This window comes from Ovis canadensis, chromosome 15 (genome assembly GCF_042477335.2).
Source record: "Ovis canadensis isolate MfBH-ARS-UI-01 breed Bighorn chromosome 15, ARS-UI_OviCan_v2, whole genome shotgun sequence".
Classification (NCBI taxonomy): Eukaryota; Metazoa; Chordata; class Mammalia; order Artiodactyla; family Bovidae; genus Ovis; species Ovis canadensis.
Window position 1 is genome coordinate 88,297,602 of NC_091259.1, and position 18,338 is coordinate 88,315,939.

General features: G+C 53.4%; 1 protein-coding gene across 26 annotated transcripts in view; it reads right to left on the reverse strand.

The window, feature by feature from the left end:
• SLC43A1 (solute carrier family 43 member 1) overlaps positions 1 to 12,131 on the reverse strand; it is a 30,104-nt gene extending 17,973 nt beyond the window's left edge. For 4 of the 26 annotated variants that reach the window (XM_069554567.1, XM_069554575.1, XM_069554561.1 and 1 more), the window contains exons 1-2: positions 11,645 to 11,931; positions 10,205 to 10,371 (exon numbers count right to left, since the gene is read on the reverse strand). In XM_069554567.1, the coding sequence (XP_069410668.1) occupies positions 10,205 to 10,358 (154 nt within the window). In that variant the 5' untranslated portion in view covers positions 10,359 to 10,371; positions 11,645 to 11,931. Of the gene's footprint in view, positions 1 to 1,725; positions 1,982 to 2,883; positions 3,054 to 4,570; positions 4,635 to 5,497; positions 5,650 to 7,293; positions 8,334 to 10,204; positions 10,466 to 11,039; positions 11,473 to 11,644 lie in introns of those variants that run through there. The other 22 variants (XM_069554554.1, XM_069554576.1, XM_069554558.1 and 19 more) reach the window with 15 other exon arrangements.
• Positions 12,132 to 18,338: the final 6,207 nt, after the last annotated feature.

Sequence of the window (18,338 nt, forward strand, 5' to 3'; positions counted from 1 at the left end):
CAAGCGCTGTGCTGTGCTAAGTCACTTCCAGCCGTGTTCAGCTCTTTGCAACCCTATGGACTGTGGCCCACCAGGGTTTTCCAGACAAGACTACTGGAGTGGATTGCCATGCCCTCCTCCAGGGGATCTTCCCGACCCAGAGATCGAACCCACGTCTCTCATGCCTCCTGCACGGGCAGACAGGTTCTTTACCACTGGTGCCACCTGTACTGCAAACATTCAAAACGTTTTCTATTTTGTGTTTGTTTTTTATGTATTATTTGTGTGACAAGTATTACAAACCTATTACACACAGTACTTCATAGCCGACTGTGTTGGTTGGGTACCTAGGCTAAGTTTTTGGACCTACTAACAAAGAGACTTAAGAACATGCTCTCTTAATACATGCTCTACTTAATAGACTTAAGACCTACTTAATAGACTTAACAGACTTTAGAACATGCTCTCAGAACAGAACTCGGTGGTATGTAGGGGGTTACTGCAAAGAGCAACAGGTGCTGCTGCTGCTAAGTTGCTTCAGTCGTGTCTGACTCTGTACGACCCCACAGACTGTAGCCCCCCAGGCTCCTCCATTCATGGGCTTCTCCCGGCAAGCGCACTGGAGCGGGTGGCCGTTCCCTTCCCCGGGGATCTTCTCGACCCCGGGGCTGAGCCTGCCTCTCCCACCTCGCTACGTCTCCTGCATCCGCAGGCAGCTTGTCACCATTAGCACCACCTGGGAAGCCCCTCTGGGTTCGGGCCAGCCCCGGAATTTAGTGATCGTCATTGTCACTGTCTACTCCTCCGCTGGGCTGCTCTGCACCTGCCCCTTCCGCCTCCACACACCTCAGTGACATCTACTACACTACAAGCAGTGTGATCGGACTGCAGGTAAAACAGGAAGAAACGCAACGATAATTTAGACCAGAGGCTGCAAAGAGGTGGCCAGCAGGGAACCCTACAGGTATCGTGCTTGGCTTGCAAATTTTAATTGGGTGCCATTTACTTTTAGCTGCAACCGGACCTTGGTGACGACATGTGGGATCTAGCTCTCTGACCAGTCATTGAACCTGACGCCCCTGCATTGAAGGTGCGGCGGCGTCTGAGCCACTGGACAACTAGGGAAGTCCCCGGGTGCCAGTTTAAAATCAGAAGCTATCATCTAAAAATCCCAAAGTCTGGCTTTTCTTTATCATGTCAGAAGATCTGGCCACTGCTGGAGGTGAGTGGCGGCCACTCCTTCTCGTCAGGGCCTGCCCTCTCTAAGTCACCTCTCTGCTAGCTCTCCACCATTCACCATCCTGTAGCTGCCCTGATTGGCCTAATTATTATTATGGTTTTCATTGAAGTATACTTGACACATAATATATCAGTTTCACGTGCACAACACAGTAATTTGACATTTACATACACTGCAGAACGATCGTGACAATGTCTAGTTACCATCCGCCACCGTACAAAGCTAATGTACTATTAGTAGCTGTATTCCCCGGCTGGATATTAACACCCAACTGTCATTAACTGCCAGGCCTCTGGGTCTGCAGCCCCTGAATTAGACACGGGCCTCCTAAGTCTTTCACAATCAAATGATACTTTCTCTCACTAGCTCTCAGCTAATCAACGTTGTGCCAGGCTTTTCCATATAGTATATCATTTAATCTTCATAACCCTAAGAAGTGAGTGCGGTGACCCTCACAGATAGATGGTGAAGCTCTGAGAAACAAAGCAAGTCACACAGCTTCTTACAGGCAGGCCAAGTTCCAGCTCAAGACCTTCTCCAAAGTCAGCACTTCCTGGTTGCTCCACTGGGCTGCTCTCTCCCGAACAGAGCAACTTAGTAAGTTTCCAAAGCCAACGCTTGTGCTGGCAAGGACATGTGTTCTTCCGTGGGCGGAGAATTCTAGCCCAGTGGATAGCAAATAACTGAAGGTCCATTAATGCATTCACTTCTCTGGTTTCAGTCGGTCCGCCTCTTGTGAGTTTGACTCACAGGAGCTAGCTCCTGGATGGATAAAGCCAGAACTTTCTTTTTATAATGTACTTTTTATGGCAGTATAATTGAGTTAGTTTCTGCTGTATAACAAAGTGAATCAGCTATACATATACATATATCCACGCTTTAGTTTTAGTCTTTTTCCATATAGGTCATTACAGAGCATTGAGTTGAGTTCCCTGCTCCTTGTTAGTTATCTATTTTATATATAATATTGTGTATAAATCGATTCCAATCTCCAATTTACCCCCTGCCAACCCTTTCACCCTGGTAATGGTGAGTTTGTTTTCTACATATACGACTCTATTTCTGTTTTGTAAATGAGTTTGTTTATACCACTGTTTTAGATTAAGCCAGACTTCTGAACCAAGAGGGGAGCCAGCCCAGGATGCAAGGACCTCTTAGACCTCTGTCTGTGTCGGTTACAACAGGAGAGGTCTCTGAAATCTAATTTCCCCCATTCTATAGACAAGTGAAGCATGAGGTGCGGTGAAAGAAACGCACGCAGGAAGTTAATGCTCGAGTCGGGCTCTGAAGTCAGAGGAAACTGTTTCCCAAGTGTGGTATGCCCGGCATGTGTGCGCTCAAGCTGGGTTTACAGGCGCCGCGGGCTCTTGAGCCGCAGGGGGCTGGGGCCTCAACCCGTCCTCTGCGAGGACACCTGCCTGCAATTGAGTCAGCCCGACCTGCTCGGGGTCCCTCCGTATCTGCGTTTCTGCAGCTGCAGATTCAACCCATCAGGAAGTGTGCAACCTTGTATGATTTACTACTGAAAACAATCCTGAACGGTTCAAACCTGTGCTGTTCAAGGGTTAACTGTACCTGACTCACAGTTGTTAGTTATTTGAAAGTGTATCTTTTTTATAGTTATTAGTTATTTAAAAGTATATTAAACAGATACATGTACATACCTATACATATGTAAACACATATCCCTTCATGGGTCACAGCCTCGTCCTGGGAAAGGGGCTTGTGTAACTCAGTACAGCTACGAGCCATGCCATGCAGGGCCACCCAAGACAGACGGGCAACCTGATGCCAAGAGTCGACTCATCAGAAAAGACCCTGATGCTGGGAAAGACTGAGGGCGGGAGGAGAAGGGGGCGACAGAGATGAGACGGTTGGATGGCATCACCGACTCGATGGACATGAGTTTGAGCAAGCTCCAGGAGACAGCGCAGGACAGACCTGGCAGTCTACCAGGTCACAAAGAGTCAGACACGACTTGGTGACTGCACAACAGCAAAGAGACACATATGTACCATGTGCAGCTGTGAGTAGCGTCAAGCCCAAGGTTCCAAGAGCATCACACTCTAAACTGAGGCTTTTTTAGGGGGCTTCCTTGGTGGTCCAGCGGTGACAGCTCTGCTCTTCCAGCGCAGGGCGTGTGGGTTCCATCCCTGGTTGGGGAACTAGGATCCCACATGCAGCGTGGCCAAAAGTAAGTGAATAAAATGAGGCCTTTTAGTATTACGTACAGCTGATTCATTTCGCTGTACATCGGAAACTAACACAACCTTGTTAAGCAACTATATATACTCCAACAAAAAAATAATTTAACAAAGGAAAAGAAAATGAGGCTTTTAAAACTTTGTTTTTCTTTGTTTTCATGAGGCTTTTTAAGTGGACTGATGTAAAAGGAAATAGGAAGTAAATAATGGTACCTATGGCACACAGAAATGTAGAATCAGGCCGGTGAACTGCACATGAGCGGTCTGGGAAACACTGGGGAAGGGGATGGTTGCTTCTGGCTCCACTAGCTGTGCGGCTGAAACCCTGAGGCTCTGTTATCCCATCTGTGAAATGGGTTCAGCGGTTGCAGCTGTAGGAGAGGATGGCTGCACGGACTGCTGTGCGCACACACAATACTCACAGAAAGATCCCATTCTCTCTGTCTCCCGGGTCTGTGAGCCCTTCCTCACCGTCACCCCTCCCCCAGCCCCAAGATTCGCCATCCTGCAGCTGACGCAGCCACAGTCCCAAACACCCACAGGTCTGGGCTCTGGCTGGCTGTCTTATCTGTACCAGGACTCCCACAGGAGGACTCTTGGGCTAAAGGCCAGGGGAAAAGGTTCTGGGGTCTGAGCTGAGGCTGAACACTCACTCTGCTCCTTGTTTGTTCGCTGTGTGACCTGAGGCAAGTTACTTACCATCTCTGAGCTTCAGCTTTCTCCTCTTTGTTTTTAACATTTATTTTGTGCTTGTGTGCTCAGTCAAGTCCGACTCTTTGCAACCCCGTGGACTATATATAGCCCTCCGGGCTCCATTTCGTCTGGCTGTGCCAGGTCTTAGCTGTGGCATAAGAGGTATTTAGCGGCAGCATTAGTTGCAGTATTTGAGATCTAGTTCCCCGACCAGGGGTTGAACCCAGACTCCCTGCTTTGGAAGCACGGAGTCTGAGCCGCTGGACCACCAGAGAAGTTCCAGCTTGCTCTACTACAAACGCAGAGCTGTCGTGAGGGCCTCACAACATTGTGCGAGCTCTAAAGATCTCACCAGCAAACAGTCAGTGCTTGGTGAGCGCTGGCTGCTGTTCATATTGTGGCATTTATGCGGCATACGCAGTTGTGTGGCATCAACTGAGTCGCCTCTGCCTACCTTCTGAGTAACAGAGTCCCCTTCAGCTGCGATGCCCCTGCGGTGGGTGAGCCATCCACCAAAGCTGAGAAGAAAGAAAGGGGTGGTCAGGGCACCCCAAAGCCAATGCTAATAAGTGCCTTGATAATGAACTCAACATCTGTTAAACGGCATCACTGGTCCTCACGTCATTTCCCTGAAGCAAGAGGGATAAGGGTTGTCCACTCCACTGTACAGACTTAGGCGTAGAGATCCAGAGAGGCTACGGAACTCGCCTAGGGTCACACAGAAAATGCTGGGAGAGCAGGGCGCAGAACAAAATAAGAAAGCGCACCTGGCGTCTGAAATTTGTATGCTGGCTCTCATTTCACTTTCCCAGCAGCCTCGAGAGGTAGGGACTGGCGGTCCTACTTTATACACAGGGTAATGCAGATATTAGTGGGCTCCCCGGGCGGCTCAGTGGTAAAGAATCTGCCTGCAATGCAGGAGACGTGGATTCGATCCCTGGGTCGGGAAGATCCCCTGGAGAAGGAAACGGCAACCCACTCCAGGATTCTTCCCTGGGAAATCCCACGGACAGAGGAGCTTGGTGGGCTACGGTCCATGGGGTCAAAAAAGAGGGGGACATGACGCAGCGATTCAACAACAACAACATTAAGAAAGGTGAGTAACTGGCCGCAGTCAGCCAAGCAGCGCAGAGCAGCACGGCAGCCACGCTGTCTCCTCCCACTCACAGTGGGGACGCAGAGTCCCGGCCCGAGTCTGTGTTCTTGGGACCCTGTCGAGAGAAGCTTCAGGAAGCAGAAAGCAGGTGCGCTGGGCAGAGCGGCAGGTGTGGCAGCCCCCAGGAGCCAGCCGTCTGGAGGCTGAAGTCCTCTGCGTGAAAGAGAGCCCTGCTGCGCCCGCTTATCAGAGTGCTCATAAAGTTCTAAAACAAGGAGGGCTCACTCTGGCGACCGCTGGTGACCCCAAGGAACCGGGCTCCAACACACGCTCACGTCTGGGCAACCGGGAACACCGGATGGCGACCGGACACCGCCCACAAAAGTAAGTTCAACTGGCTTAGAACTCTAAATGCATCAGCTGAAACTGTAAACCTCCTAGAAGAAAGCACAGATGGGAATCTTTGTGATCTTAGATGAGGCGATGGTTTCTTAAACATGACACCAAAGCACAGACGTCAAAAGAAAAGATAGCTTGGACTTCACCAGTATTAAAACCTTTCATGCTCCAGACCAAATTTATGGTTACCATAAACCAGATTTCAGGTTACCAAAGGGGAATGGGGGAGCGAGGAGAGGGAGAGATTAAGAGTGTGGGATTAGCAGCTACAAACTGTTATCTACAAAACAGATAAACAACAAGGACCTACCGCATAGCACAGGGAACTATATATTGAATATCCTGTAATAAGCCATCATGGAAAAAATATGAAAAATAATTATATATATGCATGTGTATGTATTAACAGATAAAACTGCATCACTTTGCTGTACACCAGAAAAGAACAAAGCACTGTAAATCAGCTCTACTTCAGTTAGACAAAAAAAAGTTCCGTGCTCCGAAGAACACTATAAAGAACGTGAAGACAGGGCTTCTCTGGTGAGTCAGGGGTAAAGAATCTGCCTGCCAACGCAGAAGACACGCGTTCGATCCCTGGGCATGGAAGATCCCACCTGCGAGGAGCCCGAGGCCGGTGTGCGCGGTGACTATGGAGACCGTGCTCCAAAGCCCAGGAGCCCACACACCCCAGAGCCGGTGCCCTGCAACATCCCTAGGGAAGCTCCTATATCTGGTAAGGGCCTTGTACCTAGAATACAAGGAACTCTTATAACTCAGGAATAAATATAACCCACTTCAAAAATGGGGAGCGGACCTAAATGGATGTCTCCAAGAAAAGATACATTAGTGGCCGAGAAGTACATGAGAAAGATGCTCAAGCGTCATCAGCCGCTGCTGCTGCTAAATCGCTTCAGTCGAGTCCGACTCTGTGTGACCCCATAGATGGCAGCCCACCAGGCTCCCCCGTCCCTGGGATATTCCAGGCAAGAGCACTGGAGTGGGGTGCCACTGCCTTCTCCGTAGCCGCTAGGGAAATGCACATCAAAACCACAGAAAGATAGCAACGTCCACAATAAACCAGGTGAGAAATAACAAACATTGTCTGGGATATGGAGCAGCTGGAACTCGTGCACTGCCAATAGGAACGGAAAACGGCAAGCAGCCTGCAGTTCCCCAAGTGTCAGAGTTACCCTATGGCCCAGCAACTCCACACGGAAGGAAAGCACATGTCCACCCAGGACTTACGCATGAGTGTCCACAGGCGCATCGCCATAACAGGCCCAAATGGAAACAACCCGATGTCTAGCAACTGTGGTAGGGAGAAATAAAACGTGGTGGCAAAGGACTTGGAAGAGAACCACATCTTGATACCTTTGCCAACACGAAAGAACCTTGAAAACATCATGCTAACAGGAGCTAAAAAGCCTCCTGATGAAAGTGAAAGAGGAGAGTGAAAACGTTGGCCTAAAGCTCAACATTCAGAAAACGAAGATCATGGCATCTGGTCCCATCACTTCATGGGAAATGGATGGGGAAACAGTGGGAACAGTGTCAGACTTTATTTTGGGGGGGCTCCAAATCACTGCAGATGGTGACTGCAGCCATGAAATTAAAAGATGCTTACTCCTTGGAAGGAAAGTTATGACCAACCTAGATAGCAAATTTAAAAGCAGAGACATTACCTTGTCAACAAAGCTCCGTCTAGTCAAGGCTATGGTTTTTCCAGTAGTCATGTATGGATGTGAGAGTTGGACTGTGAAGAAAGCTGAGCGCTGAAGAATTGATGCTTTTGAAGTGTGGTGTTGGAGAAGAATCTTGAGAGTCCCTTGGACTGCAAGGAGATCCAACCAGTCCATTCTGAAGGAGATCAGTCCTGGGATTTCTTTGGAAGGAATGATGCTAAAGCTGAAGCTCCAGTAGTTTGGCCACCTCATGTGAAGAGTTGACTCATTAGAAAAGATTCTGATGCTGGGAGGGATTGGGGGCAGGAGGAGAACGGGACGACCGAGGATGAGATGGCTGGATGGCATCACGGACTCGATGGACGCGAGTCTGAGTGAACTCCGGGAGATGGTGATGGACAGGGAGGCCTGGCGTGCTGCCATTCATGGGGTCACAAAGAGTCGGACACGACTGAGCGACTGAACTGGACTGAAATGAACCCTAACACAAGATCATCTGTTGTAAGATGCGATTTACACGCAATGTTCAGAATAAGCAAGTCTGTGTCTGTCATAGCAAACCTGTAACAGAACGGAGATGAGGGGTGCCTCGTACTGGGGGTGAAAGAAGAGGCAGGGAGGAGTGGGCACTGCTGTTGGGTCCAGGGTGACTTTAGGGGGCAAAGAAAATGTTCTAAAAGTGGTTGTGGTGATGCTGGAACAACTCTGAATAAATTAGAAACCATTAACGTGTATCCTTTTCCTTTCCTGGCCATGCTGGGTCCTCACGGCTGCACGCGGGCCTCCTCTGGCTGTGGTGGACAGGGGCCTCCTCTGGCTGCGGTGGACAGGGACCTGCTCTGGCTGCGGTAGACAGGGGCCTCCTCTGGCTGTGGTGGACAGGGGCTGCTCTGGCGGCCGTGCAGGCTTCTCTCTGCGGTGGCTTCTCTTCTGGGGAGCAGAGGCTCTAGAGTGTGCAGGCTTCAGCAGCTGCAGCCTGCGGGCTCATCTGCCCTACGGTATGCGGGATCGTCCTGGACCAAGGATGGAACCTATGTCCCCTGCATTGGTAGACGGATTCTTAACCACTGGACCACCCAGGAAGCCCCAACTTGTGTACTTTCACTGGGTGAATTGTAAGCTATGAGACTTCTATCTTAATCAACCTCTATCCATATTTTTGCTGGACAATGGGCAGCAAAAGGGAAGGAGTTTTGCAGGTGACAGAAATATTCTAAATATTGAATATGATGATGGTTCCTGACGTGCGTAAATTTGTCCAACCTCATCAGAATGCTTGATATAAATTAATCTTCAATAAAGTTGATTAAAAAAAAAAAACAGGTGCAGAGGGCTGGAAGAAGCCACTGGACTGGCAGAGACAGGCATTAAGGCCAGGAGGCAGCAAAGGGCAGGTCTCCCCGGTATCCAGGGCAAACAGCTCGGCACAGACGTGGACTCCTGGTCTCCCCTGGCACAGGGATGCCCCGGCCCTCTGCCTGATTCTCCCAGCCACCCTAGGATGCCCAGCACGCCACCCCAAGCCAGCGCCTCCTGACCCAGCCTGCCCCTCCTAACCAGCTGCCAGCTTGAATCCCCACTTCCTCGGGCCCCCCATCAGGCTGTGCATGCCCACGCATCCTGCACCCAACCTGCCGCTTACGGATTAGTCGGGCAAGGGGTTGGAGCTGAGAGGGTGCAGAAATCAAGGGAGCCCCAGCTCCAGCTCCACGAAGGCAATGGTTTTCTCTCACAGCCAAGGCAGGCTGCAGGGACCAGAGTCAGGAGCTGCGAGAAGCCAGGAAGGACACTCACACGGATCACGTACTGTCCCCTCTCACTGCATAGACACTGCCCTTCTTCCACTTTGCAGAGCAGGCGTCTAAAGCTCAATGGTTTAGCCTGTGTTCGTGCTCTCTACAGCCATGCCCGACTCTATGCGACCCCATGGACTGTGGCCCGCCAAGCTCCTCTGTCCTCGGGATTCTCCAGGCAAGAATACTGGAGTGGGTCACCATGCCCTCCTCCAGCGGATCTTCCCAACCAGGTATCAAACCCTCGCCTCTTGTGTGTCCTGTATTGGCAGGCGGGCTCTTGACCACTAGTGCCACCCAGGAAGCGCTCAGCGCTTTAGAGACCTTGCCAATGTCAGCCAGCTCCTGGGATTCTAACCCAAGCTGGCCCTCTTCCAAAGCCAGTTCCTCAGCCAGGCGTTTGGAGGAAGAGGATAAGCAGGCCAGGGCCAAACTCCATCCACATCCCTCCAGCTCCTTGGGCTGAGCCTGTCAGCTCAGCGCCCTCCTTCCCAAAAAAGAAAGATCCCCGTGTCAGACGGGAGGAGAAACTCAACTCCCAGGCAGCAGGCGGGGCAACTCCTTGTCTCTGGGCACTTGAAGACAGCCAGGGTTCCCAAGATTGCTAGAATTGTCACTCCAGCCTTCAGGGCCCCTCATACAAAGCCCAGGGGACCAAAATGGGAAACAGAGATCCCCATGAGCTGGGGCCCTAGAGGAAACGAGGCTACTAACTTTGTATAAGAGGTGACTTGAGGCCTCCAAGGGCCTGGAAAAGGAGGTACACCAACCCCACCACCACCTTGACGATCAAATCCAGCTTGAATACCCACCTTTGCCTCCTTCAGCCTGACAACAGCCCCAGCAAGAAAACCCTCACTCAGCTAGCAGCTGCAGCGCGCCTTGCCCTAGGCCTGAGATTGCCAAAGGCTCCCACCCAGAACCTGGCTGCCGGCAGGAAGCTTGGGTTTCAGTGCAAACGGAATTCGGTTAGTGGGTTCTTCTCTAGAGAAAGTTTGGAGGAGACGTGGGGGTGCCCAAGCCCCTGGGGGAGCTCGGTCTCCAGCCTCCAATGGCGCCCCCGCTCCCCCCCCCACCCCCTCCCCGTGTGCCGCCCCGCTGGTCCCTCCTCGGGGTACCTGAGCACACGCTGGAGTAGAAGCCCTCGTTCTTGAGCATGATCAGCAGGGAGCTCCAGCCCAGGAGCACGGCGGAGAAGAAGAGGTTCTCCAGCACCGCGGTGCACGCCATCCACCAGCGCCGCCGGTACGCCTGCTCCAGCGTGGGGGCCATCCCGGTGGCCAGCCTGCTGGGGCACAGGGGACTGAGCCAAGCACCCAGGGGACCCCGAGAAGCACTCTTTATCGTGGGGGCTCTAGAGATCCCCCTTGAGCCCGCCCGCTACGAGGGGACGCCCTTCACGGTGGCCCCCATCGCGTCCTGGGCTTCCCAGCGGGCCCCGCTGGGCTGGCTCTGGGCGCACGGGCAGCGCCGAAGGCTCTGGGGTCCCCCCCGCCCCCCGGGTCACTATCAGGGACCGGAAGGTCCTGTCTGCGCGCCACGGACTCCTGGCGCGCCTCCAGGCTTCTCCACCGAGGCCCAGGCACGCGGTGCCCGGCTCCGGGCGTCCAAACCCGCGCTTCCCGGAGTCCCCAGAGGTCAGCCAGGGGCAGGGCGCGCTCTGAAGCCGCCGCCGGCTGCCAGCCAGCCTCCAGCTCCAGGAAGGAACCCCCGAGGCGAGCAGGATGAGGAAGGGGAAGTCCGATGGCAGCCCCGGGACAACCCCCTGCCTCCCTCCGTCTTCCCGTGGCCCCGGGGAGACCACTCCTCTCCCCCGGGGCCGGGCTCCCGCGGGCCCTGCCCCTTCCCGCGCCGGGCGACCCAAGTGCCCGCGGGCTCTCGCCCCCGGCGGGCAGCTGCCACGTGGAAGGCGGCCCAGGCGGGCCCTCCGCGCCCCCCGCGCCCCCCGCTCACCCGAGGCGCCCGCCCGTCCTCTCCTGTCCGGGGAGGGGGCTCGGGTTCCCGCAGGAAGTCCGGCGGCCGCTGACTCAATAAGGGCCTGGGCGGCGGAGGGGCTGGCGGGCGGGCGTGTTTACCAGAGGCAGACAAGCCGCCCGCGCTCCCCCCGCCCTGCCCCCGCCCCAGCCTCGGGCACGGCCGCCGCCGCGGGAGGGGACAGCACGCGGGCGGCGCCGGGGCGGAGAGCGGCCGGGACTGGGGGAAGGAGAGCCCGAGGAAATCGCAGAGGAGAGGGGCGGGCCGGGCCGCAGAGCCCGGCCCGGTGGGAGGGGTGGGGGGTGGGGAGGCGCGAGTGCCTGCCCCCGGGAGCCTCAGTATTCCCATCTGTGAAATGGGCCTGGGCCTTCGGGCGCGCCCGCAGGTGCGCACGGCCTCCGACGCGAGTGTGGCTCAGAGCGGAGGGAGGGCCGCCGGAGAGGGCGCAGAGGGCCCGACCGAAGGGGCGGGAGCCGCGCGCTCAGGTGACAGGGTTTCTTGGGGCGCCTGGAAGAACCGGCAGGAGCCACCCGGGGAGCCCCGGCTCTCGGGGACCCCCCAGCCCAGCCCCGCCGGCCGCTCACCTCTGACCCGGGCAGACGCGCCTCGCGTGGCCGCGGACCCGTCGGCGTCTGGTGTCCGGTGCCCGGCGTCCGGCGGGCCCAGCTCGGGACCGTCCCGGCGCTCGCGGCCTCGGAGGTTCCGTCTGGGGCTCTCACCGCCCCTGTTCCATTGGAGGAGGTCGGGGCGGGGGGGCACGACGCCTCCGGGCGGCTCCCAGTGCGCGCGGCGAGGCTAGGACGAGGTGCACCGACGAACGAGCCAACAGCTGTATTGACGCCCGTCCGGGGCTGCGCCCCGAGCTGGGGGCGGGGGTTCCCTGCCCAAACCCTGCCCCTAGGTCGAGTTTCACGAGCACGTGACTCGATCCCGAATACCCAGACACCCTCCCCGGCACATGGCCCTGCGCCTAAAATGTCCACCCACCTCCCTGCCCCTAGCCTCTGCCCCGGCCCCTCAGGAGAACCAGGCAGCCCTCTCTGCATCCTCGGCCACATCAAAGAACAACTCGGCCGGCCGCAGCGCGCTGACCGCGATCCCGGGGCGGGGGCGGGGGCGGGGGCGGGGGCGGGGGCGGCGGCGGGTGGGGTTTTGAACTGTGCAGTTGGGGAGCAGAGTTTTCCGAGGGAGGCAGAGTGACACGGATTTCCTTGCAGAGGTAGTCAGATTGAGCTCCGAGAGTGGACGTGAACACTGCCCTGGGCTACCTTGAGCGAGTTGCTTGGCCTCTCTGAACCTCCCTTTCCTTCTCTAAGTTGTGGTAACAACAGCACCTACCTTACAGTGGTACCTATGGGAGGACTGCTGGAGAGCTGGGGGCTGGAATTGGGGGTTCTGAGGCAGGCAAAATGCCCGCGGCAGCTCTTGGCACAAAGCAAGCATAATCAGACTTCACAGCGGCTGTTACTGGTGCCATTATTATTATTGTAGAAGATGTGGTGAGGGGAGCCCTCCAGACAGTCCCTGGGCCTCCCTGAGCCTCAGTTTCCTCCTCTGTAAAGCAGAGGGTGAACTGTGGTGTGGACTCACGGGATGAGGGCGAGGGCCCATCAGTACAGGTGTGAGTTTATTGCGGTGTCTGAAGAGGGATGTTGATGCTGTTCGCAAAGCTCTTTGGCCGTGTGAGCAACTGCCCAGGACATTCCAGGCCCCAGACAAGAGGGACTCTCTAAACAGCTGAGCCATTTCGCCGTGAGAGGAACTCACATTTGCCAAGTGGCTAGTATATGCTGGGCACTTTCCAGGCAAAGTGTTTGTCGGTCGCTCAGTCGTGTCCAACTCTTTGCGACCCCATGGACTGTAGCCCTCCAGGCTCCTCTGTCCATGGGATTCTCCAGGCAAGGATACTGGAGTGGGGGATCTCTTCCCTTCTCCAGGGGGTCTTCCTGACCCAGGGATCAAACCAGGGTCTACCACATTGCAGAAAGACTCTTTACTGTCTGAGCCTCCAGGGAAGCCCATATTTTTCCAAGCAAAAGTTACCATTAAATCCTCAAAACATCACAGGCTCATTTAAACCTCGGAGCTTGTCACAGGAGGGCAGGCCTGGGGGCTAGCAGCTAGAAAACAGTAGGTCTAAACGGGATGGAAAGTCAGGGCTGGCTGGCTTTGAAGGGTGGTCTTTCCCATACCTCCAGGTCGGGAGGAAACAGCGAAAGCAGAAGCTTAGCAGCTGGAGAGGCGCCAGGACTTCTCTGTGGCAGGGGTGCAGTTGGTCTCAGGCACTGAGGGTTTCGCCTCTCAAAACACACGACTGGCTCCCAGAACTTCCAGATCAAGGTCAAACTCCTTAGCTTCGCACCAGGGGCTCTAGAATAAGGACCCCGTGACCCAAGGCGGTCCTGGACAGGTCTCTTCGAGAAAGTAATAAAATGGTATGAGACCACTCCCTGTGAACAGGCCTGTGTGAACACACAGACACACACATATCTACAACCAAATTCCAGGGGCTTTGTGGACCCAGCTCCGCAGACTCTGGGGGTCCACGGCTCCCCTGTGACTGTTAATGCTTGCCTTTCTCTCCAGCCCATATTTGCATCTTTTCACCTGGGGACCTGTCAGCTGCGTGGGGACCCGTCGGCTGTGTGGGGACCCGTCAGCTGTGCGAGGACCTGTCAGCTGCGTGGGGACCCGTTGGCTGCGTGGGGACCCGTCGGCTGCGTGGGGTCCCGTCAGCTGTGTGGAGACCTGTCGGCTGCATGGGGTCGAGGGTCAGGTCTGCTGTGTTCACTGCGGTGTCTCCAGCGCCAGAACAACCCCTGGCAGCTAAGGGCACTCAGGAAGCACCTGTGGAATGGAGTGTGAAGCTGCTGCTCCCACATCGCCTTCCCTTTGCGCCTGTGATTCCTTCTTGTGGGAAAGACAGATTCCCTCCTTCATCTCCTCCTTCGCAACTCTTCTCCAGTTTCCCCTTTTGGCTGGAAGCTCTGATCTCCTAGGCTGGGTTAGAGGTGCTCCCCCGCCCCTCGCTGGCCTGCTCAATGCTATTCTATCCTGAGATGAAATGCTCACCCTGATCTAGAATCAGCAGTATCTTGCCTGCTCTCTCCCCAGGAGCTAGAAGTCCCTGGAGGGCAGGCACAGTGGGAACCACGTTGTGGCTGGTTTGTATTATGCCTACAACCCATCCCAGGACCTGACCTATAACAGCTGCTGGTAAATGTCTGTCCAATAACGGGAAGAGCAGAGTGAGAAAGGGAGCTGGAAAGGATGGCTGGGGTCAGTTTAGAAGAACCTCTGCCAGGCCAAGAATTTCCCACTTTGTGAAATCAGTCAGTTCAGTTCAGTTCAGTCGCTCAGTCGTGTCTGACTCTTTGCGACTTCAAGGACTGCAGCACGCCAGGCCTCCCTGTCCATCAGCAACTCCCGGAGTTCACTCAGATTCATGTCCATCCAGTTGGTGATGCCATCCAACCATCTCATCCTCTGTCGTCCCCTTCTCCTCCTGCCTTCAGTCTTTCCCAGCATCAGGGGCTTTTCCAATTAGCCAGTTCTTCGAATCAGGTGGCCAAAGTATTGGAATTTCAGCTTCAGCATCAGTCTTTCCAGTGAATATTCAGGACTGATTTCCTTTAGGATGGACTGGTTGGATCTCCTTGCAGTCCAAGGGACTCTCAAGAGTCTTCTTCAACATCACAGTTCAAAAGCATCAATATTTTGGTGCCCAGCTTTCTTTATAGTCCAACTCTCACATCCATACGTGACTACTGGAAAAACCATAGCTTTGACTAGATGGACCTTTGTTGGTGAAGTAACGTCTCTGCTTTTTAATATGCTTTCTAGGTTGGTCATAACATTCCTTCCAAGGAGCAAGAGTCTTAATTTCATGGCTGCAGTCACCATCTGCAGTGATTTTGATGCCCCCCAAAATAAAGTCTGCCACTGTTTCCACTGTTTCCCCATCTATTTGCCATGAAGTGATGGGACTGGATGCCATGATCTTTGTTTTCTGAATGTTGAGCTTTAAGCCAACTTTTTCACTCTCCTCTTTCACTTTCATCAACAGGCTCTTTAGTTCTTCTTCACCATAAGGGTGTCATAAGGGTGGTGTCATCTGTGTATCTGAGGTTATTGATATTTCTCCTGGCAATCTTGATTCCAGCTTGTGCTTCCTCCAGCCCAGCGTTTCTCATTATGTACTCTGCATAGAAGTTAAATAAGCAGGGTGACAATATACAGCCTTGACGTACTCCTTTTCCTATTTGGAACCGGACTGTTGTTCCATGTCCAGTTGTCACTGTAGCCTCTTGACCTGCATACAGATTTCTCAAGAGGCAGGTCAGGTGGTCTGGTATTCCCATCTCTTGAAGAATTTCCCACAGTTTATTGTGATTCACACAGTCAAATGCTTTGGCATAGTCAATAAAGCAGAAGTAGATGTTTTTCTGGAACTCTCTTGCTTTTTTGATGATCCAGTGGATGTTGGCAATTTGATCTCTGGTTCCTCTGCCTTTTCTAAAACCAGCTTGAACATCAGGAAGTTCATGGTTCACATACTGTTTGAAGCCTGGCTTGGAGAATTTTGAGCATTACTTTACTAGCATGTGAGATGAGTGCAATTGTGTGGTAGTTTGAACATTCTTTGGCATTGCCTTTCTTTGGGATTGGAATGAAAACTGGTCTTTTCCAGTCCTGTGGCCACTGCTGTGTTTTCCAAATTTGCTGGCATATTGAGGGCAGCACTTTCACAGCATCATCTTTCAGGATTTGAAATAGCTCCACTGGAATTCCACCCCCTCCACTAGCTTTGTTCATAGTGATGCTTCCTAAGGCCCACTTGACTTCGAATTCCAGGATGTCTGGCTCTAGGTGAGTGATCACACCATCGTGATTATCTGGGTAATGAAGATCTTTTTTGTACAGTTCTTCTGTGCATTCTTGCCACCTCTTCTTAATATCTTCTGCTTCATACCATTTCTGTCCTTTTTCGTGCTCATCTTTGCATGAAATGTTCCCTTAGTATCTCTAATTTTTTGAAGAGATGTTTCCCATTCTATTGTTTTCCTCTATTTCTTTGCACTGATCGCTGAGGAAGGCTTTCTTATCTCTCCTTGTTATTCTTTGGAACTTTGCATTCAAATTGGTATATCTTTCCTTTTCTCCTTTGCCTTTCTCATCTGTTCTTTTCATAGCTATTTGTAAGGCCTCCTCAGACAACCATTTCACCTTTTTGCATTTCTATTTCTTGGGGATGGTCTTGCTCCCTGTCTCCTATATAATGTCATGAACCTCTCTCCATAGTTCTTCAGGCATTCTATCAGATCTAATCCCTTAAATCTATTTCTCACTTCCGCTGTATAATCATAAGGGATTTGATTTAGGTCATACCTGAATGGTCTAGTGGTTTTCCCTACTTTCTTCAATTTAAGTCTGAATTTGGTAATAAGGAGTTCATGATCTGAGCACAGTCAGTTCCCGGTCTTGTTTTTCCTGCCTGTATAGAGCTTCTCTGTCTTTGGCTGCAAAGAATATAATCAGTCTGATTTCGGTGTGGCCCATCTGGTGAGGTCTGTGCGCAGTCTTCTCTTGTGAGAAGTCTTACTTTGTGAGCTAGGTGATGGGAACGCCCAGATTCTGTTTGCTTTTAGTTTAGTTTGTATGTTTTTTAAGGAAGGAGATCGATACGGTCGGGTTTCTGTGTTTAAGGAGTAGAAAGAAGAGGGACTTGAGAGCAGGTAAGAAGCCACTGTGATGCTTCAGAGAATAATAATTTAAAAAATAGGGCTCCTCTGGTGGTCCAGGGGTCGAGAGCCTGCCTGCCCACACGGGAGACACAGGTCCGATCGCTGGTCCGGGAAGACCCCTCTTGCCAAGGAGGAACTAGGCCCTTGGGCCACAGCTGCTGAAGCCGCATGCCCAGAGCCGCTGCTCTGAGACAAGAGGGGCCAGTGCGATGAGAAGCCCTTACATAGCCGGGGAGCAGCCGCTGCTCGCCTCAGCCGGAGAAGGCCCGCTCACAGCCGTGGAGACCCAGTGCAGCCACAAATTGATAACTACAGTTTGAAAAGAGAGGGACTTTAAGGCAGCGGCACCCACTCCAGTGCTGTTGCCTGGAAAAGCCCATGGACGGAAGAGCCTGGTGGGCTGCAGTCCATGGGGTCGCTAAGAGTCGGCACGACTGAGCAGCTTCACTTTCACTTTTCACTTTCATGCACTGGAGAAGGAAATGGCACCCCAGTCCAGCGTTCTTGCCTGGAGAATCCCAGGGACAGGGAAGCCCGGTCGGCTGCAGTCCATGGGGTCGTACAGGGTTGGACACGACTGAAGCGACTCAGCAGCAGCAGCAGCAGCAGCAGCAGGGGCACAGGATAATGGCAGGTAGGGTCCTAGTTCCCAGACCAGGAATTAACCCTTGGCCCCTGCAGTGGAAACCTGGAGTCTTAACCACGGGGACCCCCTGGAAAGTCTCAGAGAAGAGACCAGAGACTCACCCCCGTATCAGAGTCATAGGGTTCACCCGCCCCCATAGTAACCCCCATCTAGACTCTGACCCAGAGCGGAGGACACCTGGGCTGTTGCCTTGCGTGTCCTGTGAGCTGCTGGCCCACCAGCCTCCCCCTGGGGTGTCAGGACTGCATTCCTGGTCGCAGCCGGGCTCCCCTTCTCACCCTGCAGCCCGTCATGTGTGCGGATCTGCCCGAGGCACTCGCAGTGCCGAGCCTCCCTCTTCCAGGAGGTAACAGTCTCCAGCTCACAGCGGAGAGATGATTTATTCAGCCCCGCAAATAGTCACGGTCAACCTTTGCACGAGGAATGTAAATAAAACGGTGCAGTGACTTCGGAAAAACGGCTTGGCCGAGCGTCAAATAATTCCAGAGTCAGCGCTGAAACCCAGAATTTCCTCTCTTAGGTATATACTGCGGAGAACTGAGAACATTCACTTCAGTTCAGTCGCTCAGTCATGTCTGACTCTTTGTGACCCCGTGGACTGCAGCACACCAGGCCTCCCTGTCTATCATCACCAACACCTGGAGTTTACTCAAACTCATGTCCATCCAGTTGGTGATACCATCCAACCATCTCATCCTTTGTTGTCCCCTTCTCCTCCCGCCTTTACTCTTTCCCAGCCTCAGGGACTTTTCCAATGAGTCAGTTCTTCCCATCAGGTGGCCAAAGTATTGGAGTTTCAGCTTCAACGTCAGTCCTTCCAGTGAACACTCAGGACTGATTTCCTTTAGGATGGACTGGTTGGATCTCTTTGCAGTCCAAGAGACTCTC